Below are 25,100 nucleotides of genomic sequence, written 5' to 3'. Positions count from 1 at the left end.
CGTTCCATGTCTAACTCCTCCTTGAAGCACTTTATCAAAGAATACGGTCAGAGCTGGAAGGTTCACACCAGCACTGATGGGTGGGAGCTTCTAAAACTCTAATTAGGGGATCCCTGGGTGGCTCAGCGGTTAAGCATCTGCCTTCGGCCCAGGGCGTGACCCTGGAGTTCCGGGATCAAGTCCCACGTCAGGCTCCCTGCATGGAGTCTGCTTCTCCTTCTGCCTGTGTCTCGGCCTCTCTCTCTCTCTCTCTCTCTCTCTCTCATAAATAAATAAAATCTTTAAAAAAACCTCTAATTAGTTGAGGACATTAAAAATGAGAGGCGGATACCATTAGGATGGCTACCACCATCCAGAAGAAAAAAAGTAGAAAATGACAAATATTGCCATGGACGTAGAGATATTGGAATCCTTATTTGTTGCTGATGGAAATGAAAAATGGTGCAGCCATTGTGGAGAACAGTATGGTGTTCTTAAAAAAAAAAATCGAACATAGAATTGCCATATAACCCAGCAAGTCCGCTTCTAGGTATATGCCCCAAAGAATCGAAAGTTGAGACTTGAATAGATGCTCATACACTCATGCTCATTGCTGTGAGGTTTCTATGCGGCCGAAATATGGACGGAATCAAGTATCCATCGATGGATAAATGGATGAACAAAACGTGGTATATACGGGCAATGGACTATTATTCGGCGTTCAGAGGGAATGAAGTTGTGACACCTGCTACTGTAGGATAGACCTAGAGGATGTGCTCATTGAAGTAATCCAGTCAGTCAAGGACACATATTGTATGATTCTGTGCCTCGTACTTACGGGGATTAGGCAAATTCATAGAGATGGAGAGTAGAAGAGTGGTTACCCGGGGCTGGGAGGAGGGAGTGATGGGGTGTGAGTGGCCACCACCTACAGCATTTGAGTTTGGGATGAAGGAGGGTGGTGATCATTGCACGACGGTGAGGATGGAGGTGATGCCTCTGCACTGTACGCCTAAAATGCCTAAAACAATAACTTTACATTATGGTATTTAATCACGGAAAAAAAACAAAAAATAAGCGGCAGAAATAGAATATATTTATCAGTTTTGGAGTTATTGCAGCATGGCGAAAGTCTGCAGGTGTATATAGGGCCCAGAATGAATTTCGAGGTGTCTAGTGACACAGAATTCTCCATTTTTGTATGGCCAGTTTCCTCAATGCTGGTCTCAGGGTGAAGCTCGTACTTGCCGGACAAAGACCTGCAAAGGGCTCATCAGTGGTGACCCCAGCGGGTTCTAGGGCCACCCAGGCTGTTCCTTATTCACTGGGCTGCTCTCTGGAGTCTAAGCCTCCAGTTATTATCTTCTGTTGAAAGCCAGGAGAGAATTTCAGGAACGAAGCTAAGGACCGCGACTATGGGCCAACACGTGATCACGTTTGCCTAGAAAAGGGTCAAGGAGCCCAGAAGTGGCTCCACAGCCCTTAGCAAACCACAGAAGGAGCTCAGTCCGGGGCTCCGACTTGGCCGCTCGGCCGGCGGGTAGGGGAGGAACGTCCAGGCCTCAACGTGGAGCCAGAGCTGCACCTCCCAGGAGAGCGCACTGGGGGCGCGGATCAGTCTGCCCCTGTGCCCACGCCAGGTCTGCAAAACCTCACGGCTCGATCGACAGGCTGTCCTAGGAGCTGCTCCATGCTAGTTTGGCCATCCTGACCCCAAACAGTATTAAGGCACACGTTTGGGCAGTTTAAGGCCAATGTGGCGGCCTCACAAGGACCAAGACCCAGACTTTTTTTTTTTTTTTTAAACATTTTATTTATTTATTTGAGAGAGCGAGCAAGAGCAGGAGCAGGGGTGGGGACAGAGGGGCATCGAAGGAGGTGAAAAAGCCGACTCCCCGCTGAGCGGGGCAGGCGCTGCAGGCTCCATCCCGTCCTGGATCCTGACCTGGGCTGCAGGCGGGCGCCCACCCAGCCGAGCCCCCGGGAGCCCCCATCCTGTTGCCCTCACTGCTCTGGGACTCCAGGGTGTGGTCCTTGTCATCAGGACCCAGGACGTCTAACTGTATTCAGCAGCAACCCCCGAAAAAGGGGGAGAAGAACATGCGTTTTCCCTCTAACGTCACAGCCCCCAAGTCTCCTACCTGCTCTGCTCTCACCCCAGACCCTGGGTGCTCAGAAGCGAGGGCATCTGCATGCCGGGATGGGTTCTGAGCGTCTGCACAAGCCCCCGCTAACCCCTGCTAAAATTCTGGGGTTTGCTTGGTGAAGGAAAATAGCCGGAGCTCCCGGAGGCTGCCGTTCCTCCTGCCTGGGGTGTTGGGGGCTGCTCACACTCCCCGGGGTGGGTGGGTGCCCTGGGTCGCGGGCATCCAGGCCCAGCAGGGGTCTTCGTCTTGGGTCCATCTTTCGGTCGAGGGTCCTACACGCCTGCCGCGCTGTGCGTTCCGTCTGAGATGACCGGTCACCACCCAACCCAGGACATCCGCCTGCATTCCTGAGCCTGCGGGGACATGATATGGCTCCTCTGCACACGAGCTTCCTGGCCACGAGGGGAATGGAATACGACTTGCCCTCTGTGCTGTGTCCCACGGCGGGCGGGCACACTTTACAGCAAAATTCAGCGAGGAAATGACTGTCCTCATTTTGCCACGAGGTCCCAGAGGCTCAGAGGTGGTGATCTTCCTGGTAACCCGGCAGCAGAAGTGGGATAGCGTACTTCCTGCTAATACAAATCAGGGCAACCAGAAGGGTTTTAGAGAAATTCAAGGAAATCTATAGCAGAGAATTAACCACTTCTGGCTGGACGGGTGCCAGTTATGGAGGAGACTGACCCTATGGGAGAAGGCTTCCTAGGTCTTGGTGTGGCGAATGTGTCAGGATTGTCCGGAGAACGGACCCCGTATGATGTGTGTATAGAGGGAGGGACGGAGGAAGACAAAGAGCATGAGATGAATGGGGCGAGCGGCAGAAAGACAGAAAACGTGTTTTAAGAAATGGGCTGCGGTGCTCGGGGAGGCTGGCGAGCCTGGGCTCCGCAGGCCGAGGTGGTGCTGCCGCTCAAGTCTGAAGGCGGTTTTGAGGCAAAATTCCTTCCTTCTTGGGAGACCTTTGTCTTTTTCTTTTAATGTCTTTGATGGCCAGATGAGGCCACCGCCTCACGGAGGGTAACCGCTCCACGCAGCGTCTGCTGCGGTGCGCCCGTCCCACGGGAGAACCCGTCCCGCGGTCCCGCCGGCTGCCAAGCGTCTGAGCACTGTGCTGGCCACGGACGCGTGGGCCACGGCCCGGAGGAAGGCAGGAGGCCTTGAGTGGGCCTCGAGCGCTGGACGACTTGGTTTGCTTTTACCAAGTTATCAAATTATGAAACGTGCCTTAGGGCACCTGAGGCGCAGCAGGTGCTCAAATGATCATTTCCTTTGTCTGTATTTTTTTTTTTTAATTTTTATTCATTTATGATAGTCACACAGAGAGAGAGAGAGGCAGAGACACAGGCAGAGGGAGAAGCAGGCTCCATGCACCGGGAGCCCGACGTGGGACTCGATCCCGGGTCTCCAGGATCGTGCCCTGGGCCAAAGGCAGGCCCCAAACCGCTGCGCCACCCAGGGATCCCTCCTTTGTCTGTAAAAAGCCTTTGAAGCTGCTGAGTAACCGGGGAGCACGAGCAGAGCGAGGCTCGCGGAAACTATCTTCGGCCTTAACGATATGAACTATTAAGAGGGGACCCTGGAGGAGGGCTGTGAGCCGGAAATCTGCCGCCGTGGGTCAGGCGTGAGGGACAAGATGAGTCACTCGCTGCGTGTCAGGCACATACAGATGCTTTATTTATTTATTTTTGCTGCCAAATTTTTATTTAAATTCTAGCCAGTTAGCATATGGTGCAATATTGATTTCAGGAGTAGAATCCACTGATGCATCCCTTACCTGCAACAGCCGGGGCTCAGCACGGGGGGCCCTCCTTCATCCCCACCTCCCACCCCCTCCCTCCGACGACCCTAGTTGGTTCTCCATAGCTGAGCCGCTGATGGTCTGCTTCCTTCTCTCTCTTCCCGCCCCCCACTTCCCCTATGTTCATCTGTTTTGCTTCCTAATTCCGCAGATAAGCGGGATCATATGATACAAATATATGTTTTAGATACATTATCTTATTTAGCATTCATAACCGCCATATAAAGTAGGTATGTCTTGACCAATGAAGAACACAGACGTTCCCCCCTACCCCATCCCAAATGAAATTGCCCAAATCTTATAACTGAGAAAGGGTGGAGATGCCGTTTAAACCCGAGTCTTCCAATCCAACCACTACTATTATTAATGAGGGTGGTGGCCGCAGAAATAAAAAGGAGGGGGACAGAGTCCAATAACACAGTGAAATGGAAAGAATTTAGCAATTAATCAGACGACAAAGATAACTGCAGGATTTTGAGTCTCAATAGATTGTTTTTGTAGGAGCAAACTGTGGACTTTTAGGAAAAATAAGGGTAGTCCCTAGAAGCTGGTTTTAGAAGAGTCAGAGATTTTTGGATTCATTCAAGAAATATTTATTTAGGGCAGCCGGGTGGCTCAGCGGTTTAGCACCGGCTTCAGCCCAGGGCCGGATCCTGGAGACCTGGGATCGAGTCCCACGTCGGGCTCCCTGCATGGAGCCTGCTTCTCCCTCTGCCTGTGTCTCTGCCTCTCTCTCTCCCTCTCTGTGTGTCTGTCATGAATAAATAAATAAAATCTTTAAAAAAATATTTATTTAATGATGTCCGTGTGCTAGGCCTTGTTCTAGACTCTGGGGTTCCATCCGTGGACAAAACAAAGATTCCGGTCCCCGCACGTTCCGGCGTGGACAGATAATAAATACTTAAACTGCAATTCATGCCAATGATAAGTGTTGTGGAGAAAAGTAAAGCGGGGAAGGGGGCGTGCAAGGTAGTCAGAAAAGTCCCCACTGAGAAGTCACTTAGGTGAAGACCTCCAGGAGGATGCAAGTGTCGTGCAGGAGGTGGGGGGTGAGCGTTCCAGGCAGGAAGAGCGAGGGCCTCACCGAGGAAGAGACAAGTCCAGGACCATACAGATGCAAAGAAATCTGGCTTTCTTCTGTGGGCGGTGGGGTGCCCTGGAGAGTACGGTGCCCTGGTGAGTAGGGTGCCCTGGAGGGCGGGGTGCCCTGGAGGGTGGGGTGCCCTGGGGAGTGGGATGCCCTGGAGGGTGGCGTGCAGAGCCGCGGTAGGACGCGGAAACCACTGCTGTGGCTGCTGCGCTGGGAAGCACGGAGTGCGGAAGGGGTGCGGGTGGAAGCCGGGACACGGGGACTGGGGCCCACGAGACAGGGAGAGTTGGTGGGGTGGGGCCGGTGGAGGGAGCATAAGGGAGAGCAGACTGCACAGATTTGGAGGACATCGGATTCGTTGACGGGCTGCGAGGTGGGGGGTGGCCGTGTTAGGGTAGGGTTAGGGTCTTCGTCCTTGCGTGGTAATTTCTGACGGTTCTTAGAAACCTGAGGACAGAGCGTAAGCAAGTGGCTGAGGCCCCGGAGGGACAGGGAGCTCCACCATGTCCCCTGGGCCCGGTGTCCCCATGGCCGTCCTCTGGGGTCCAGCGCGCTTGCCCCTGTGCACCTGCTGCTCCTCCTGTGCTCAGCCGCTCCGCGCCGCTGCTCCCGCACAGGTGTCCACGTCACCCCTCGGCCCCCGCAAGTGTCCACGCCGCCCCTCAGCCCCCGCAGGTGTCCACGCCAAGTGGACGTGTGTGGCTTCCAGACTCAAGGGTTTTCACATTTAGAAGCCTCAGGTGTGGGGTGCGGGGGCAGCTCAGGGTGTGACCCCCATTGCCGGGGTCGCTGCCCGCCTGGGGATCCAGGGCCTGGGGACCCCACTTCTCCCCCGCCCGCCTGTGCACAACCTCTCGCTCTGCCAAATAAAGTCCCCAAACCCTCAAAAGCAGCAGCAGCAGCCCCAGCAGCAGCAGCCCCGGTGTTAAAGGTCATGCCTGTGCCCCCTCAGCCTTCGCTCCCTACAGGGAGGCTGTGACCAGATTGCAGCACCTGGCTTGTTGGGGCTTGTACGATGTCACCACAGGGCACAGGGACCCGCCGTCCTGGGGACCGACCATCCTGGGGACCGACCATCCAGAGGATGGGCATCCCGGGGACCGGCCATCCCAGAGACCGGCTGCAGGGCTCCGTGGTCCACACCTGCCTGGAGCCGTTGGGGGTACCCCCTCCTCTCCCTCTGCCCCCTTCCCCTCCCCCCTCCTCCCGGCCCCTCACCTGCCCACCAGGCCTTGGCCTCCACCCTTCTGCTGCCCCAGCCGGGGGGCTCCTTGCCTGCAGGTGGCCGGCTCCCTGCTGGCATCTCCCTCCCTCCCGCCACCGAGACACATCTCAGGGCCCAGCTCCCGGGGAGAACCGTCAGCTGAATTCAGTTATCAAGATACATAGGCACATGCATTCTCTCTCTCATCTCTCCATCTAATCGCGCCTTTTCTAAAAGTTTCATACGTTTTTATAAGTTTGTGACTTTTCAAAGCTTTTGACTTTAAAATTAGACCAGCACAACCCACAGGGTATGAAAATCAGGTGTTTTTTTACCCATGTTTGCACTGCTCTCGATGCTCACCAATGAATAATTTCAAGCCGCAATGATCTTGGATAGTTTGACATTAGGTAAGATAAACTTTACCGTTTACCCGCTTGCCTGGCAAACTTTTTTTTTTTTTTTTAATAGTGCAAAGGTAAACTCAAATTCAGCCCGGACCAAATCTCAAAGTCATGCATCGGAAAGTCATGATTTTTTTCCCCCTTATGTTTATTTTTGGCTATCACACTTCGGACCATTAGGCAAATGCTCGTTGCCCTTTTACCAGTGCCAGCACTTGCTCAAGGAGACTGTAACAGGTGAGAGTATTTAGTAGAATAAAAAAGAATTCGGGGGTTTTGTATTTTCTAAGCTAGGCTAGGTCCACTTTCTGAGACTTTGCACGGTTGGAGCTACGTCTCCAAGGTCGCCGCACGACTCGAGCACATTTCAAGGCTGAAGTGTGGACTTTTAACTCCGTTTTAAAACGACTGCTGTCCCGAGGATGTGCATGAGGAGGAATACCTCTACCTAAGGAGGAAAAGGGGTCAATTATAAGATGTATCCTAAAATAGGTACAGCTAAGAGCTCCCCCACCCTTTTTTTGGTTCACTTATTAAAATAGCCCACTAGTTTGAAACAAAATACTTGATCATCTTAGGTATTGTCAACAGCCAGGTAACAGGGTAGGGATTGTTCTTTGTCTACAGCGTATCAGTTTTGCAACAGAGCTGTCAGAGCTTGAGCAACATAGTAAATGAGATACTTTGCTGTCCCGGAGGACTTAAAATTTAGGCCTTGTATTATTAGAACTATTTAGCGATGACGTAGAGGTTTAAAATAAGAATTTCCCGTTGACAGCTATGAAATGACATAGGATGGCACAGCAACGTGTTGAAATACACATTTAAGTTCCAACAAAAGGAAAGCGACTCACAAAAAAGGTTTTAGTAGTTTCTCGAAATCCGGTTTCTTGAAATTGCCTTGAAATATTTCCGTACCTCAGAAAAGAAAGGCAGGAAGTCAGGACGTACTTTAAACCATAGTTGACCCACGGTTTGAGTATATACATTTTCATTTCACACACACACAACATCTCTGTCGTGCCAGAGATTTTTACTTAAACTTTGCCCTTTTCTCGAGTGAGGGTTACAGATGGGTAAGAGGAATAGGGTGTCGCAGCAGCTTCCAGGCCCTTCCTGGGGAAAAACATGGCAAACTTCTGTAGCTGGAACTCCTGGTGGGTGGCTTGCTGCCGCGGGAGTTTGCTTAGCCTGATCTGCGGAAAGGAGCAAACTGTCAGATCTGAGCGGCTAATAGATTTGAGAATTCTTTATGAAAGTGAAAATGGTACTCCTTAAAGCATAAACGGATCTTGTTGGATGCATTAGTGAGAAAAACCAAGTGCACTTGAACTTCATTTTTCCATCGGTAAAGATCCAATGGATTAAAGAGAGACGCACATTTGATCTTGGTTCTTTCCAAAAGATATTGAAAATATCTTTTCAATATTGACATAGTTCTACCTAAACAAATTCTCCTGCACAGCTGAGCCTGACTCCCAGCAGTGAGAATATTGCCAATGAAATGATAAGGCCGTTGCAAGTGCTATAGGTAAGAGCAGGGCCCGTTGAGGGTTCCCGTGTGGAGTTGGAAGAGGGGGAATTAGGTAGATGAAATAATTTAAAGAAAGAGAAAGACTTGTATATATCAGGCTTAACTATAGGTGATGGGAAAGACCCAAGGAAAGGGAGAAATACGCAAGAACAAGGCCAAAAGAAAGAAGAATGTACATGCTCCCTGGTGGAACTCTGGGAGTTAAAAACTGCGATTTGAAAAAACAAAAAAAACCCCAAAAAACTGCGATTTGTAGATATATGTACATGAACGTGCAGATGTGTAAAGTGAACTGGATAACTGAGTCAAGTGTTTTGGTAACAATAGAGAAAAAAAGACAAACCCTGTAATCAAGGGGTATAAACTGTAAATTTATAAACTGTATAAATTGGCTAAATTCGTTTAATTATTCATTTCTTTATTCTACATGACTTGTATGGTCTTGGGCTGCATTTTGAGAGGGACTCTGAACTGAAATTACATTTCACAGATTTGAAAATTAAAACCACAGGACATCCATTGACATCAAAAGTCACAGAATTGCTATATGAACAGCAAAGAGGCTCAGTCATATTCATGGGGCAATTATGTGCTTAGGGCACCGAGCGGAGGGATCAACACAGCTGCGGGGGCTGACCCACCTTTGAACTGCAGCTCTTCAATCCCGGTTTGGGACACTTGGAGCCTCCCCGATGTCTCCTTTCCACGTGATTCCTCTTCCTGTAGTATTAACTACTCAGGGTGGTTGTAAAGATTGTGAAATATAAGTATTTGTAAAGCCCTAAGCATGGTGATCCCCACATAGACTTTGAAAAAGGATACAGTCCCTTCCTTCCGTTATACACCCCTGCACAAACGCACCCCTCCCACATTTACTTCATTTTATTTTTATTTATTTATTTTTCATTGACTTCATTTTAAAGAAAATATTTAGGCAGAGGTTTATATATGAAATGCTTTTTTTTTTTTTTTTTTTGCCTATTCATTTCAAAACTATCTGCATGGTGATAGTAATAGGTCGGTATAACACGATAATGGATTGCACTTGAGCTTTTTGTTTTGTTGTGGGATTGACTGGTGCCCACATGATATATAGTATGTGTGAGGCAGATGTTAGCTATAGGTATTTTTATATCTATGAAATTCTGCTAATATTTTTTTATTTTATATGTAAACATGGTTAATTTTCTTATAAAATACATATTTGTCTTTTTTTTTTCTTATTGTTGCTTCAGAAATCAAGTACCTCACCTAAAGCTCCTGGTATTGCCATGCCAATGGCAATGTTTATTGCCAACTAGAAATTCTTGCAACTGAAATCAGAAATCCAGTGATCCCCACAGACGCATCTTTTGGAAGTCAAGGTCTTTAATTAATAATATATGAATAATGCGAATGGATATTTGTGGTCAAGTTTCAATGGTTTGACAGAGATTTTTCTCAATGTCACTAGTTTGAGAATGCTTTGGTTATGATAAAAACTACTTTTAATGATAAACATAATAAACAATATTTTCCAACTCATGAAACATAGAGAAATAGTGTCATTTACATTTAAAATTTTTGAGACTGGGGCATCTGGGTGGCTCCGCGGTTGAGTGTCTGCCTTTGGCCCAGGGCGTGATCCTGGGATCCAGGATGGAGTCCTGCATCGGGCTCCCTGCATGGAGACTGCTTCTTCCTCTTCCTGTGTCTCTGCCTCTCTCTCTGTCTCTCATGGATAAACAAATAAAATCTTTAAAAATAAAATAAAATAAAAAATTTGAGACTATAGTGCACATTCATAAACTACTGACCATTGTCCAAAACGATGATCTAGCTAATCAGATGAGTCTTTAAAAGTGGCCACACCAATATTTTTTAAATTACTTAATTAATTAGTTAACTTATTTTGCCACGTCAACATTTTAGTGCCAAACGGAAGTTTAGTAAAAAATTTTCTACTAAAACGTATTTTATTACCACACTAGACTCTTTACACGTATAAAAATACTTCTTCATAATTATTATGGAAGAAATTGGGAGACATCACTACTAGTTTCATTTTTTTTCTAACAAAATAAGAGCCACCAGTTTTTCAGCATCAACTAGTTGCCAAGCACATGCTAAGCACCACACGTCCTTCTTCTTAATCTTGGCAATAGTCCCGCGGTGATGGAGACTGCTGGTTGCTCTCTCAACACAGTGCAGCCACTATGCAGATAAGAGTGGTCAAGTGACACGGTTGGCCAACCAGATCTAAGAGGAAATTATTAGGAGTGGTGCCAGAAAATCTCTCTTTAGAGCGCGTCCAGCTCAGCTGACATGCTTTCTTTTCTTCTTCCCATGGCTTCTGCCAATGCAAACCTACAATACTTGAGGTGAAATAGCTAATTACCATTTGACAAGCACACATTAAGATTGGCTGAACAAGAAAACAGAGAAAGCTCCATGTTCTTAATGACATTATAAAACTCGGAGTGGACACATGAGGCCTTCCTGGACTGCCTACCCCTGGTATAGATGATAAAAATAACCTTTGTTTTTCAGTTTTCTTATTCATAGATGAATGCAACCCTCAGCTGATTCACCTGCACAGAAAATGTTGACCTTTCGGTGTCTGAGAGGAGGCGATCCAGCTGGTGGAAAATAGGATAATAATTGGATGCATAGGTATCAGAATCAGTAATGATCGGGTTTAAAACTGCTTTGGGAACTTTGGATTAGAAGTGCTGTGTATCATGGGGAAGACACAAAATAGTGGGTTATTTAGACGTGCCCCTTAGTTTAATTTCAGTTTAATAATTTTTTTACCTGGGGCAAGTGTCTTTACGTATCTTTAATACAAGAGAATTGCACTAGGTTATTTTTAAGATTCCTTACAGACAGAACTATCAAAATGCTGTGCATGTTGGCCTATAATAAAGCAACAGCAACAGTCTGGTTCCCAACTCTTATGAAGAGTAGCGAGCCAGACATGTTCTCGGTGCAAAATTGAATACATAGGAGCCATATTATCCATCCTAATCAGACAGGTAGTAGTATACTCTGTACTGCGGTTTCACATAGAAGTGCTGAATGGGGTCACTAAAAGAACATGGACTCCTGTCTTGAATTTTGCTTTTCTAGACAGATTGTGGTTTGTTTTTTTTTTTGGAAAGAATGAACAAAAGTGCTATACGAGTACAACAGAGAGTAGAGTAAAAGCATTCTCATCCACACTGGTAGCGTTGGTGAATTGAAAAAGTCAATTAAAGCACAGAAAAGAGAAAACCATGCTACAAACCTTAAACTTTTAATTTTAATCTAAGTTACATTCCCTTTGTCGATCTTTTGAAGTGCAAAATACTTGCAGGTTCTTACTTTTTCTAGGCTTTTGCTGTTTCTTTGCTTACATCTAATTTGAAAAAAAAATTTTCTTAGTGACTTGTTTACATTCCATTGGTTTATGTAATAATTAATTAACATGATTACGATGATACAAGTTCACCTGGTATAGAGGGGCTTGAGGAAGCAACTACCCAAGCATGGAACTTGCAAAGAGGGGAAGTTCATGATTATATTTAAAGGGAATTTTGGGATGCCTGGGTGGCTCAGTGGTTGAGCGTCTGCCTTTGGCTCAGGGCATGATCCCAGGATCTGGAATCGAGTCCCACATCGGGCTCCCTGCATGGAGCCTGCTCTCTGCCTCTCTCTCTGTGTCTCTCATGAATAAATAAATAAAATGTTTAAAAATAAAATAAGACAAAGGGAATTCTACTACCTTTAAGCAACTGCCATGCTGTGGGCCTGTTTTAAAGAGGGAACAAGGAGCATCATTTAATCTGCAAATTAAGTAGATGTCATGAGAGCTCCTATGTGCCCATCATTAATGATAGATATTGCATAATAAGATGTTAAGATATTTTATTCACTGTTTTAGAACATGAGTCTTTGGAGACTACTGAACTGAATATTAAAATGACATTCTCACTAATATCCTAGGAGCTCTCACCCCCTTATCCTTTCCATCTTGTGTGTGTGTGTGTGTGTGTGTGTGTGTGTGTTTTTAAGATTTTATTTACTTAGAGAGAGAGGGAGCACAGGTGAGGGGACAGATGGAGAGGGAGAAGCACACTCCCCCCTGAGCAGGGAACCCAATGTGGGGCTCGATCCCAGGACCCCAGGATCATGACTTGAGCTGAGTGAGGGCAGATGCTTTACTGACTGAGCCACCCAGGTGCCCCTACATCTTGTTCCTATGAGCAAATCCCTCCCTCATAAGAGATTTTGTTGATTGTCTCCTTGTGGTTTTCCCGTGTATCCGAGTCTCCACCCTGGTTTCCTGCTGGTATCCTGGTTCCTCCGGTCTTCACAGGGATTGGAGCCCTGTCCCTAAGCATCAATCCCCATGAATGGGTCAACGATAACTCCTGCCAGACTTGCCCAGAATTATGCCTCTGAATTCAGATCCAAGTTCTGGTTCTCTTCTGCTTTGTGACTTTGAACTACGTTCATGAATATTCCTTGGTCTCCCAATTCCTTCCCTGAAAAATTAAGAACACTTAGCCAGCAGGTTTGTTTGAAGATTAAATGGTCATGGGAAGCTCTAGCAGAGTGTCTGACGCAAGCAGGCAATGAAATGTTTGTTTTCTTCCCATTTCCTCGAGGCCAAGAACATTATTTGGTCTTCGCCTATTCTCATCACCTTTCTGACTCGGAGCTCTGACCACTTACAGGAATGCTTGCTGAATCTTTACGAGGTCACGCACCTGCCTGCCAGGATCTTGGCCCGTTAAGAGCCCAGGTGACCTACTTACTTGTCCATACTGTTCCCTATTCACACTAAAGGGATTTCCCTGGAGCACTCAGCTTAGCCCTGGGTCTCCCTGGTCAGTTTTGGTGGCCATCCGTTTCCTATAACTCCTTCAGCATCCTTCCTCTCCACCTCTGGGCTTTTCTATAATCGATTCTGCCCTTTGACATATACACATTAAACATTTAGTAGTATGCTCTGGCGTGTTAGGGTCCTCCAGAGAAACAGAACCAGCAGAAAAAGGAGAGACAGATGGAGAGACAGAGAGTAAAGAATTGGCTCACATAATTATGGAGGCTGAGAAGTCCTCAGATCTGCAGCCAGCAAACTGGAGGCTCAGGAGAGCTGAAGGTGTAGTTCTAGTCCATGAGACAGCAAGCTCAAGACCCAAGAAGAGCCAGTGTTCCAGTGTTGAGTCTGACCAAAGGCAGCAAAGGACCGAAGTCCCAGCTGGGTGCAGTTAGGTAGGAGGAGTTCCCTTTTACTGATGGGAGGTTAAGTCTCTGTTCTAGTCACGTCTTCCATTGGATGAGGCCCACCCGCTTTAGGGAGGGCCATCTGCTTTCCTTGGTCTCCCCATCCGAATGTTTTTTTTTTTTTTTAATAATAAATTTATTTTTTATTGGTGTTCAATTTGCCAACATACAGAATAACACCCAGTGCTCATCCTGTCAAGTCCCATTCGAATGTTAGTCTCGTCCAAAAACACGCTCGCGGACATACCCAGAACAACCTTTGACCCTATATCTGGGCACCCCATGACCTAGTCAGGTTGACACATAAAATTAACATTGCATTGGGCCCTGTGCTAGGCATTGTGCATATTCTTGTCCTTTTTCCGGTCTCAGAGACGTCAGTGCCCTTTCTTGCACATCCCAATATCCCCAGCTATGCTCTTGACCCTGTCTTTCCTGATCCTGAGACCCACCTTACCTCTCTCGCACCTTCAGTTTTCCCCTGCTCTTTCTTTACCTAAAAACTTGTGTGAGTTTTTCCTTTACCTTAAAATAAAGGTTCTCTTTGATCCTTGGAACTACCATCCCACCCTCTTTATCAGTGCAAAAAGAGAAGTTTATATTTTCTGTCTTCAATTGACTAGAATCCCTGGTGATCTAATTTACCTTATTTCTTCTCTCTCTCTATTCTTTTAACAAGAACCTTTTAAAAGTCAACAATGGCTTTCTCAGATCTAGTGGTGTTTGTTCAGTCTCCACTTTATCTGATGTTTCAGTAACTTTTGAAAAAGTGTATCCTCCTTTCTAAAATTCTCTTTTCTCCGTACTTTGGCCAAATTGAGTTCCTGATTGTCCACCTTCTTTCTTGTGTTTGTTTCTTTTTCATGTCCTGTCCTCTTAGGTAAATGTTCTCATAGCATTTTGAACTTCTTTTTTAGACATTTATCAAATTCCACTCCCTGTTTTAATTATTTCTATAGGACAGGTTTAAAAGGGAAACACCTCGTTGTACCACCCATTCTTCTTCCCGGCTTTATTTCTCTCCAGAGCATTTATCGCTATCTGATGTAATCTATAATTTACATATTTATGGTCTCCCTCTCTCCTTCCCCACCATGAGGGCAGGGATTTGGGACTATTTGCTCACTAGCGTATCTCCAACCTCCAGAACAGTAGGTAGTATTTGAATAATAGTTGTTGAATTATTATAAGGATTCAGGTATAGGGCTGCTCAATGGATCATTATTTGCAAAAGTAAAACACCTGGAAATAAACAAAATATCTACTAATAAGAGGAAAATAAGTCAAGATACATCCATAGCATGGAATATTGTACATTTATTAAAAGCCATTCTTAAAAATTATTTAATGGAAAAATACTCACATTGTATTAAATAGAAAAAAAGCAGGATAGAAAAAGACCTCATTTTTTTTTTTTTTAAATATAAAGGAGAAGATACTGGATAATGAGATTAAAGTGATTTTTAGTTTTCTGTTATTTTCATATTTTGTACATTTTTGACACATCCTTTTACATAAAATTTGAAGATAAAAAACAGTAAAGCTTTGAAGAAAAAAATGCTTCCTCATTCAGTTGCTATAGTCTATTCTTCCCTAGTCTGAATTTTTCACTTCAATAAGAGATACAGCTTGCACTTATCTTTTGGCACTGATTATATTTTGCTTACTATTATGTATCTTTATGTCCTCTACTAGGCTGTGCACTTTCTAAAGCCAGAAAGCATGTCTTATTTGTAATTTTCAATGCGTACAACACCTGTCTACATTCAATAACCGAAATAAAAATTATTTAAAATGGTTTAATAGCCGGGAATAATACGTAGTGTTAGTTGCTTAGGGAAACCGTCAAATTATGTAAGTTTTAAATACTACTCTGATGTCCTTCATGACTGCCTTCAAAACACACTCAGGTTTAGGGATGCCTGGGTGGCCCAGCGGTTGGGCATCTGCCTTCGGCTCAGGGCGTGACCCCGGGGTCCCGGGATTGAGTCCCGCATCGGGGTCCCCAGAGGGAGCCTGCTTCTCCCTCTGCCTGTGTCTCTGTGTCTCTCATGAATGAATGAATGAAGGAAGGAATAAATAAATAAATAAAATCTTTAAAAACAACAACAACAAAACACTCAGGTTTAAAGCTATTTTATTTATTTTTTTTAAATTTTTATTTATTTATGATAGTCACACACACACAGAGAGAGAGAGAGGCAGAGACACAGGCAGAGGGAGAAGCAGGCTCCATGCACCGGGAGCCTGACGTGGGATTTGATCCCGGGTCTCCAGGATCGCGCCCTGGGCCAAAGGCAGGCACCAAACCGCTGCACCACCCAGGGATCCCTAAAGCTATTTTAGAACGAGGACTGTAGCTAGTACAAGCGTTTTTAGGGTTTGGCCTACCTCTCTGCCACACTTATTTATAATTTTTTTTAAAGTTGTTGGTACTTACATGAAAACTTCTGCTTCTGGATTAAATGAGAGTAGATTTTAGGGACTGACACTAAATTAGTTAGGTGTGGTTGGTATAGCAAAGACCAAATGATACAAGTGGATCAAAACACAAGTTTATTTCTTGTTCCTAAGGTGGGCGTTCTCCGTTCATGGGCAGGTTTTCTCCACATATTTAGAGTCACAGTGACTCCCATCTTATGGCTTCCTAGGCTACACATGTCCACTGGATGCTAATCGTATTTACTAATCTCTGCCTCTGGTACTTAGGTTGTAAGTTCAGTGAGGTCATAGAAATGCCAGATTCAGCAAATAAAAATACAGGATACCAGTTAAATTTGAGTTTCAGATAGACAACACGTAATTTTTTAAGTATATGTTCCATGTAATACTTGTGAGTACACATTCCATGTAATTTGTAATAATATTTGTAGTATCACTAAATTTGTAATATCACTAAACAATTATGTGTTATCTGAGATTCTGAGTTAATCGTGAGTCCTGTATTTTATCTGGCAACTCTCTGGGGGGTAGGGATTAGGTCTATCTCATTTAACACTAAATCCCTAGAATCTAAAACAGTACCTGTTGACTTTAACATAAAGAAGTCTCTCAATAATATTTCATGAATAACTGAACCTGTATCAGGGAAGAATACTCAGTAGAACGGTGCTATTAATAAGATTATATACTGGGCAGCCCGGACGGCTCAGCGGTTTAGCGCCGCCTTCAGCCTAGGGCGTGACCCTGGGTCCCGGGATCGAGTCCTGAGTCGGGCTCCCTGCATGGAGCCTGCTTCTCCCTCTGCCTGTGTCTCTGCCTCTCTCTCTCTCTCTGTGTCTCTCATGAATAAATAAATAACCTTAAAACACTTGTGATGAATCACAATAGGAAGCATCAGCAGAGAATAGTTATGAACAGATAAGCCTTTCCCAGGGACAAGCATTTCAAATCACAAACGCTCTCCTCAGCTTCAGGGAAGTAAGTGGGTGCAGTAGGTCCCCCCCTGGAGCTCCTCTCAGCTGTTGGACCCTCTTCTCAGGTCCCTGCCCAAGTGTCCCTCTCCCTGAGGTCTCTCCTGCTCTCCACACCTAGAGCCCTCCTCCTTTTGCAACACTGCTCCTTCCCGGCCTTCATCGTCCTCAGCACCTGGGAGTGACTGCGGCCCAGGATGACTGTGGGTCACCGCCTGGAAGTGACCACGGCCCAGGATGACCGTGGCCCAGGATGACCGTGGGTCACCATCCGGGAGTGACCGTGGCCCAGGATGACCATGGGTCACCACCTGAGAGTGACCACGGCCCAGGATGACCACGGCCCAGGATAACCATGGGTCATAGTCCAGGAGTGACCGCGGCCCAGGATGACCATGGGTCACCATCCGGGAGTGACCATGGCCTAGGATAACCATGGGTCACCACCTGAGAGTGACCGTGGCCCGGGATGACCGCGGCCCAGGATGACTATGGGTCACAGTCCGGTAGTGACCACGGCCCAGGATGACCGCGGCCCAGGATGACCGTGGGTCACCACCTGGGAGTGACCGCGGCCCAGGATAACCGTGGGTCACCATCCAGGAATGACCGTGGCCCAGGATGACCATGGGTCACCACCTGAGAGTGACCGCGGCCCAGGATGACCGTGGCCCAGGATGACCATGGGTCACAGTCCGGGAGTGACCGCGGCCCAGGATGACCTGGGTCACCGCCTGCCTCCCGGCCAGGAGGTCAGCCTCCCCAAGCGGGCCTTCCCCCCCCTTGGCTCCCCACTGGACTCCCGGCTCCCCACAGGCCAGGGATTTGAGGAACAGCGTGGGTTCCCACAGGCGTCTACAGTTGGCGGCAGTGTGACAAGTCTCGGTGACACCAGGCGGGCTCGTGTGGCAGGAGCCTGGCCTGTGTCCCCCCCCCCCCCCCCCCCGCCGCGCCTCCAGGGCTTCGGTCCTCCGCCCACGTCCCCCGAGGCCACCGCATGTTTCCTCCCGTGGGTCGTCCTGGAAGGTCGGCTTGGTTTCCCGCACATTCTAGTCGTTCTTTCCAGTTGTCACCTACGGTTATCTTTCTAGAAGGGGAATCTAATGCTCTCAGCCCCCTACCCCAGCACTACGGCCCGCCACCCAAAGGCGACGTCCACCAGCCGCGAGGGGCCCGTGGGGCCTCCCTGGGGCCTGGCCTCAGGCCCCAGGTGCGCACACCGTCCTGCCCCTCGGAGTCTGGCAGCCTCGGGGTCATTTCGGGGGGGTCAGCGGCTCTGCCTTCGGCGCTCACGGAGCACTCAATGGGACCGTCCCGATTCTAAAATGTCCATTTCCTTCTATTTCCACCATCTACAGCCGGGACTCAGCTGCCACAGGGCGGCTCAGTGATGTCACCAGAGGGCAGTGGGACCTGGCTGTACTTGTGCGACGTGGCAGCCCTTCCTGGTGGCCTGCCGAGGCAATGGAAAGTCCTAGACATCTCAGTCAACCAGCCATTTAAAGGGAGGCCCTAAGTCCTGGTGGCGGTCTGAAGGCGTCTTCCCTGCCGTCTTCCAGTTGGATCAAGACAGCGTGAGCATCAAGACTCGTGGATGAGGGATCCCTGGGTGGTGCAGCGGTTTAGCGCCTGCCTTTGGCCCAGGGCGTGATCCTGGAGACCCGGGATCGAATCCCACGTCGGGCTGCCGGTGCATGGAGCCTGCTTCTCCCGCTGCCTGTGTCTCTGCCTCTCTCTCTCTCTCTCTGTGTGACTATCATAAATAAATAAAAATTAAAAAAAAAAAAAAAGACTCGTGGATGAGCACGCCCCGGGGCTCAGTAGGCTGAGTGTCACACTCAGCTCATGATCTCGGACCGTGAGACCGAGCCCCGCGTTGGCTCTACGCTGGGCCAGGAGCCTGCGTGTGCTTCTCTTTGACCCTCTCCCTCTGCCCCTCCCGTCTTAAAACAACAACAACAACAACAAAAAAAACCCCACAAAAACCAAATACTTGTAGATTAAAAGACAATGGTTTGGAAGAAAGTACTGAAGATAATAGTGGAGTTTTCTCTTACAACAAGTCCCATTATTAAAGCTCCTGGTTGGTACCATTCAATGCATCGTGGAAAAATTCTAATTGGGAAAAATCATTGTGTCATAGTTTAATTAGCACTTTTTTTCAGTGTATTTCTTAGAACCTGTGGTGTCTCAGAATTGATGAAATACGTATATAGCCTTGCATTTTCAAGTCAATCCTCTAGGACTGGTCCTACCGTGTTTGCTGACTTATTGTAATCGTGTAGTCTCCTCGTGTTTGTCTCCTGTCTCTCTATTAGGTCACAAACTCTCTATGACCTACCACGGTGCCTGTCACATAGTAGGTGTACAGTTAGCACTTACCGAAAGGATTACTGCAGCGTTCGTGATCTTTAGCTGGAGAAACTGTTCCACTGTGATTCCAATTCTCAACTTGGAGGCAACCACTTTCAAGACTGATCTTGAATCATCTGAGGCTTCAACTGTTATTGTGAAATAATCTTTGTTGGAGAGCTCTAATTTCTTTTTAGTAATACTCTCTTTGTAGCATTTTTTCCCCTGAGGATTGATATATTAGAATGACCAAAATCCAATCTCCTTACACATATAATATCCAAATACATTCTGCTGCATAATTTCACATCTAAATTTTTAGGCTTTTTTTTTTTTTTTTATATGTGCTCAACCTGTCAACATCATGGACTACTGTGATCTCAGAGAGTAAAGCAGAGAGCTGAGGAGATAGTAATACAGCCAAAAAAAAAACAACTTTGTTAGGTTACATAGGAGGAACATTGGGTTCATCTGATTACTCTGTTCAGATGGCACATCCAGATACCATCAGCCAAGTCCTTGGCACATAATTATTTTTGAACAGTGTTATCCTGCTTAATTGGTTTAAAATAATTTAAAAGGGCTCTGGTTGGCTCCTACAAATGAATCTAATTCATCAGTTCTTAATTGTTAAAAGAGCCCCATTTCAACAATTTAGGCTACTGTGGAAGCCAGAGTCACCACTCTTTCAGAGGCTTTCGTATAATTTATTCGTTCCCTTTTAGATCGGAGCCATAGCATTTAGGCAGGGCTCCTTTACAAACAGCAACAAAGAGCAAATTTTCTCCCACATACCTCCCCTGACCAATGTCCTCCGGGGGAAATCTGCCCTAATCCCCGAGACTGCACCAGCACAGGGTTTAGCACACACGACTTCAACTTGTTTCCCCCCAGCACTGCAAGAGCTCACAGTTTTTTTTTCAGTTGAGTCTGATGAAATAGTTGGCTTGCATTTAGGGGCCATGTTTCAGAAAAATAAGCCTGCATATAACCAGAATCTTTCCACCGTCACTGAGATTGAGTGAAGAGATTCATATTTCCCATCTCATGCTTATTCTGAGGCCTAACCTCACTGAAGGGAACAATGGAAATCTCTGACGCTATTTAGTTTTCTCTTTTTAATTTTTGTCGAACATGGCTGAATTCAAGCAATTTAAATAAGCGTATGATACAAAAAATCCACTGGTGTCACATTCATAGTTCCCCCCCACCCCAGCTTTAGTTTGCAGATTTATTTTAGAAGTTCTTTTAAGAAATGTAATAACTCAGGGTGTGTGAGTTTTTAAAGTTATTTATTGAGGACTACTGGATATCGACATATACATTATTTTTACACTTTAAGCGTATAGTTCTTAATCAGTCTTATTTATAAGATTCACCTGAAGAGCTTTTTAAAAAATGGGATGACCGGGCCTGTCCCAATTCTACTGAATCACTTTCCTGTGGGTATGGGGATTTGGCACATCTATTAAATTATTTCTGAACTCTGCGGGCAATGCTGACGTGCATCTCCTATCCAGAACCACTGCTTTAAGCCATCATCAACCAATAGCTTCATTGTCAACCAGAGTCACTAAGAATAAACCTGGCCTATTTCACAATTTTGTCTGGGGACCACTTGTCAATGCTTCCTGGTTTCTGATTGCCGCTTGATTTGCTGCCCATGTATGTCCTGATTTCTCTCCTGTTTTGCCTCAGGGCCTTGCCTTCCAGCACTTCTGGGCTTCTGAACTGGAAACCTGCCCTTTGATCTCAGGTGCCATCGCCCAGGTTCTGGTTATATGCTCTGGGTTGGCTCCCTGGACTTGGCTCTCCTGATTTTTGCATCGAAGCCTAAGTTTACCAAACAGCTCCTCTTAGGACAATCTGCCAACTCCACTGAGTCAGGGAAGAGCCATCATGTCTCCATTGGAAATGATTTCAAGTAACTCTAACGGGGAAGATCATTATTAATGCATGGTCCTCTACTTCAGTAGTGGAGTTTGATTCCCTTCAAACACTGCTTTGTACTTAGCACCCCCGCTAAAAACTGCACTTTATATGGGGAAAAAAAAAAATCCTTAGCCTGGAATTAAGGCCCTCTGCTGTCTAGATCCGACCTGCCTTTCTGGATCTTGCGCTATTCTTCATGTTCCTGTGCGCCAGCCAAGCTGAACTTCACTGTTGCCCCAGGAAGTCACTGGCAATGCTGTGCTAACATCCTTTCTTCACTACATTTTCAACGTCTAAGAGGACTTTTTCACCAGGAGCTTCCTCTTCCTTTACCTACGTACCCAAATTTAACTCAGTCCTTGAAGCACCATTTCTCAAACCTCAGTAATGCAAAGGACATTCTTGTCATTCTAGAGAATGCATACTAGGATAGGCAGGGGTCCACGGACCAGTTTGAAAAGCCTGGATACAGCAAAGCTAAAGACTAATCCCATGAAAATCTTTCCATTGTAAATTATCACCTTGAAACAAAAAACGTTGTCTTTATAACGATTTGTAGAGTCGTTAGAATGAAAACACAAATTGTCAACTATCAAAGAACTCTGATCTTATCTCCAGATCTGGGATTTCAGTTTGAGAACAGGGCTTTAAGGAACATAGAAGTATACTGTCCCTGATTATGTTCATCACCCAAGAATAATACATTTTTCTCTTCTCTGAATTATTTAGTTTCTAATCACTCTCTGCCTTGTAGTAGCTAATAATATGGATGTAATATTTTTCTAAAAAAAAAAAAAAAACCATAGGCTTTTTGAAGGCAGGATACACACTTTAATCATTTTTAACTCCCCCCGTCCTCCGCAAATAACGGACATAGACCTGCACTCCGTTGTATTTTGTGGTCCAACTCTCTTAAAAATCTCTTGCCCTTCTATGGTACATACGGAACAGGAGATCACTAAAATAGCCCTACTGTAAATTAACAAGAAGTTCCGAGGTTGTCCTAAGGATCAGGAAAAGGCCAAGTTATGAAACTCAAGATTTTTTTTTTTTTTAAGATTTCATTTATTTACTCATGAATGAGAGGCACAGAGAGAGGCAGAGACACAGGCAGAGGGAGAAGCAGGCTCCATGCCGGGAGCCCGATGCGGGACTCGATCCCGGGTCTCCAGCATCACACCCTGGACCAAAGGCAGGCGCTAAACCGCTGAGCCACCCAGGGATCCCCAAGGTTTTTTTTTTTTTTTTTTTAAAGTGCCACCAAGGTCTGTTTCGGGTGAAGACTAATAAGCCCATTTCATGACATGATCATGAGGCGAATAAGAATTTCAGGATAAAAAAATAAAATCGAGATGCAAATTTTTTTAGGACTAAAAAAAATCGATATGCAATTTTTTTCAGGATTTAAAAAAATAAAAATCGAGATGCAAATTTTTCCAGGATTAAAAAAAAATAAAATCGAGATGCAAATTTTTTCAGGATTCAAAGAAAAAAATAAAATCGAGATGCAAATTTTTTCAGGATGAAAAAAATAAAATAAAATCGAGATGCAAATTTTTTTCAGGATGAAAAAACAGAAAATAAAATCGAGATGCAAATTTTTTCAGGATGAAAAAAGTAAAATAAAATCGAGATGCAAATTTTTTCAGGATGAAAAAAATAAAATAAAATCGAGATGCAAATTTTTTTCAGGATGAAAAAACAGAAAATAAAATCGAGATGCAAATTTTTTCAGGATGAAAAAAGTAAAATAAAATCGAGATGCAAATTTTTTTCAGGATGAAAAAACAGAAAACAAAATCGAGATGCAAATTTTTTCAGGATAGAAAAATAATAAAATAAAATCGGGATGGCAGGGCGGCAGGAGAGGGCCTGGACCTGTTCCTGTGGGAGGTCGGTCTGGAGCACACCGCGGGGGGGGGGGGTTGGGTTCACCCCGCGGCCCGGGACCCGGCTGCACCCCCGCCCCCGCCCGGAATCCGGGGCGGCCTCCGGGCAGCACCTGCGCGGGCGGAGCTCGGCCTCTCAGCCGAAGAGCAGCCAACCTCGGGGTTCTCGGGCGCCGCGGCCCGCGCCGGTGGGGACGTCGGGCCGCGCGGGGGAAGCGCTGTCCCCGGGGCCCGGACGCGCCGCGCAGCGCCTCTCGCGGGTCCCGCCCTCGCCCCGGCGCCCCCCCCCGGCTCCTCCCACCCCCGGCCCCCCGCCCTGCTGACCCCCGCCGGCTCCCCCCCGACTCCCTCCACCACCCCGTTCCCTCCCCCCGACACCCCCTTGGTCCCCCCACCTCCCGACCTCCCTCGGCCCTCCCGACCCCCGCCCCCGGTTTCCTGCCCCCGACCCCCCTTGGCTCCCCCCACCGACCCCCTCGGCTCCCCCCACCCCCCGACCTCCCTCGGCCCTCCCGGTTCCCTTCCCCCTTGGCCCCCGTCCCTCTCCCGGCTCCCCCCATCCCCCCGTCCCCTCCCCCCACCCTCCTCGGCCCCCCGTCGACACTCCCCCCCGCCTCCCCCGGCCCTCCCCCCGGCTCCTTCCACCCCCCTCGGTCCCCCCATCGACACCCCCCGGCTCCTCCCGACCCCCCTCCCCGGTTCCCTCCCCGCGGCCCGCGGGGGCGGCGGCGCTGGCGGCGCCCGGCCCCGGGTCATAAACAGCGTCCGCCGCCCCTCCCCCGCCCCGCCCCGCCCCGCGCCGACCCGGGCCCGCGGGGCTGCCCGCCGCCGAGCGGCCGTCGGACTCGGGGCTCGGCCCCGCCTGGCCCGCCCGCCGCGGAGGGGGCGCCGCCGAGCGCCGGGGCACCGGGGGCCGCGCCGGCCCGCACCTCCCTCCCCCGGCCCCGGTCACCTCCAGCGGCCCGGGAGGCCGGCAGCCCCGCCCCGCCCCGCCCCGCCCCGCCCCGCCCCTCCGCGGAGCCCGCCTCCGCGCCCGCCCGCCCGCCCGCTCGTCCCCGGCGCCCGCACGCACGCGCGCCCGCCGCCCCGCCCCCGCCTCCGCGCGTGCTCCGTAACTGCCGCCGCCGCCGGCCCGCGGGCCCGCCCCGCCCCCCAGCTGTTTGAATATGCTAATGCGAGGCTGCGCACGGGCCAATGGGGCGGCGGGGCGGCGCGTCACGTGGGCCGGGGACGTGTCAGGGGCGGGGCCCCCGCGGCCCCTGCCCGAGTTAAAACCGGAGCGTGCGAGAGAAAAGCGCTTCAGTAGCGAGAGGGGCTGAGAAAGTGGTGACACCGCCGGGGTGCGGAGCGAGTCCCCGAAACTTCTCCCAACAGCCCCGGGGCCGGTCCCCGTCAGCCCCTGCCCCCGCGCCCGCGCCCGCGCCCGCGCCCGCGCCCGCTCCGGGGGTGGGAGGGGAGCCGGGCCCGTCTCCCGCCGGGGCACACACGGGGGCCGGGAGCGGGGACGGGGCCCCCGAGGCGGGGGGGGCCGGGCCGGCCGAGCGCCCCGGCGGCGGAGGCGGAGGCGGAGGCGGAGGCGGGGGGCGGCGGGGGCGCCGGGGCCGCCGGGGCCGCCGGGGCCGGGGGAGTTTCCTCGCAAGTGCGGGCGCGGGGACTCCCCGCCGCCGGAGGCCAGGGCCGGGCGGCGCGCTCGCCCCGGGGGCCGCGCTCCCCGCCCCGCGCCGCCGCCGCCGTCGTCTCCGCGCCCGCCGCCGCCTCGGGCCCCGGTGCGCCCGGCCGGCACTATGCCCATCTTGCTGTTCCTGATAGACACGTCTGCCTCCATGAACCAGCGCAGCCATCTGGGCACCACCTACCTGGACACGGCCAAAGGCGCGGTGGAGACCTTCATGAAGGTACCGAGCGGCCGGCGCGCCCGGCGGGCGGGGGCGGGGGCCGGGGCGGGGGCGGGCGGGGGCGCGGCGCGGTGCGGTGCGGTGCGGTGCGGGCCCCGGGCTGCGGGCCGCGGGCCGCGGGCGCCGGGCGGCCCCTCCCCCACCGCGCGGGGCTGGCGGGGCTCGGCGGGCGCCTCGTCACCGCGCCCCCGGCCCCCGCGGCCGCCGCCCCTC

General features: G+C 48.9%; 1 protein-coding gene and 2 long non-coding RNA genes across 5 annotated transcripts in view; 1 reads left to right on the top strand and 2 right to left on the bottom strand.

Annotated features, from left to right (window-relative positions):
• Positions 1–6,414: 6,414 nt before the first annotated feature.
• On the bottom strand, positions 6,415–8,907 carry LOC144288123 (uncharacterized). Its single transcript, XR_013356122.1, has 3 exons — positions 8,798–8,907; positions 7,477–7,818; positions 6,415–7,070 (listed from the first exon to the last, which is right to left on the bottom strand). It is a non-coding gene; the product is annotated as an uncharacterized LOC144288123 (long non-coding RNA).
• Positions 8,908–9,709: 802 nt separating this feature from the next.
• LOC144288124 (uncharacterized) lies at positions 9,710–24,936 on the bottom strand. Of its 2 annotated transcripts, none has more exons than XR_013356124.1 (3): positions 24,849–24,936; positions 19,202–19,320; positions 9,710–9,891 (listed from the first exon to the last, which is right to left on the bottom strand). It is a non-coding gene; the product is annotated as an uncharacterized LOC144288124 (long non-coding RNA). The 2 variants fall into 2 exon arrangements; XR_013356125.1 differs by having other exon boundaries at positions 19,202–19,396; positions 24,849–24,928.
• Positions 24,299–25,100, top strand: part of INTS6 (integrator complex subunit 6) — a 90,304-nt gene continuing 89,502 nt past the window's right edge. Inside the window, exons 1-2 of one of the 2 annotated variants that reach the window (XM_077855837.1) lie at positions 24,299–24,332; positions 24,802–24,887. In XM_077855837.1, coding sequence (XP_077711963.1) covers positions 24,816–24,887 — 72 coding nt within the window. In that variant the 5' untranslated portion in view covers positions 24,299–24,332; positions 24,802–24,815. Of the gene's footprint in view, positions 24,333–24,742; positions 24,888–25,100 lie in introns of those variants that run through there. The other variant, XM_077855836.1, reaches the window with a different exon arrangement.

Source organism: Canis aureus, chromosome 17 (genome assembly GCF_053574225.1).
Source record: "Canis aureus isolate CA01 chromosome 17, VMU_Caureus_v.1.0, whole genome shotgun sequence".
Lineage (NCBI taxonomy): Eukaryota > Metazoa > Chordata > Mammalia > Carnivora > Canidae > Canis > Canis aureus.
The sequence above is the reverse complement of the archived record's forward strand: the minus strand, read 5'-3'. Positions and strand labels throughout refer to the sequence as shown.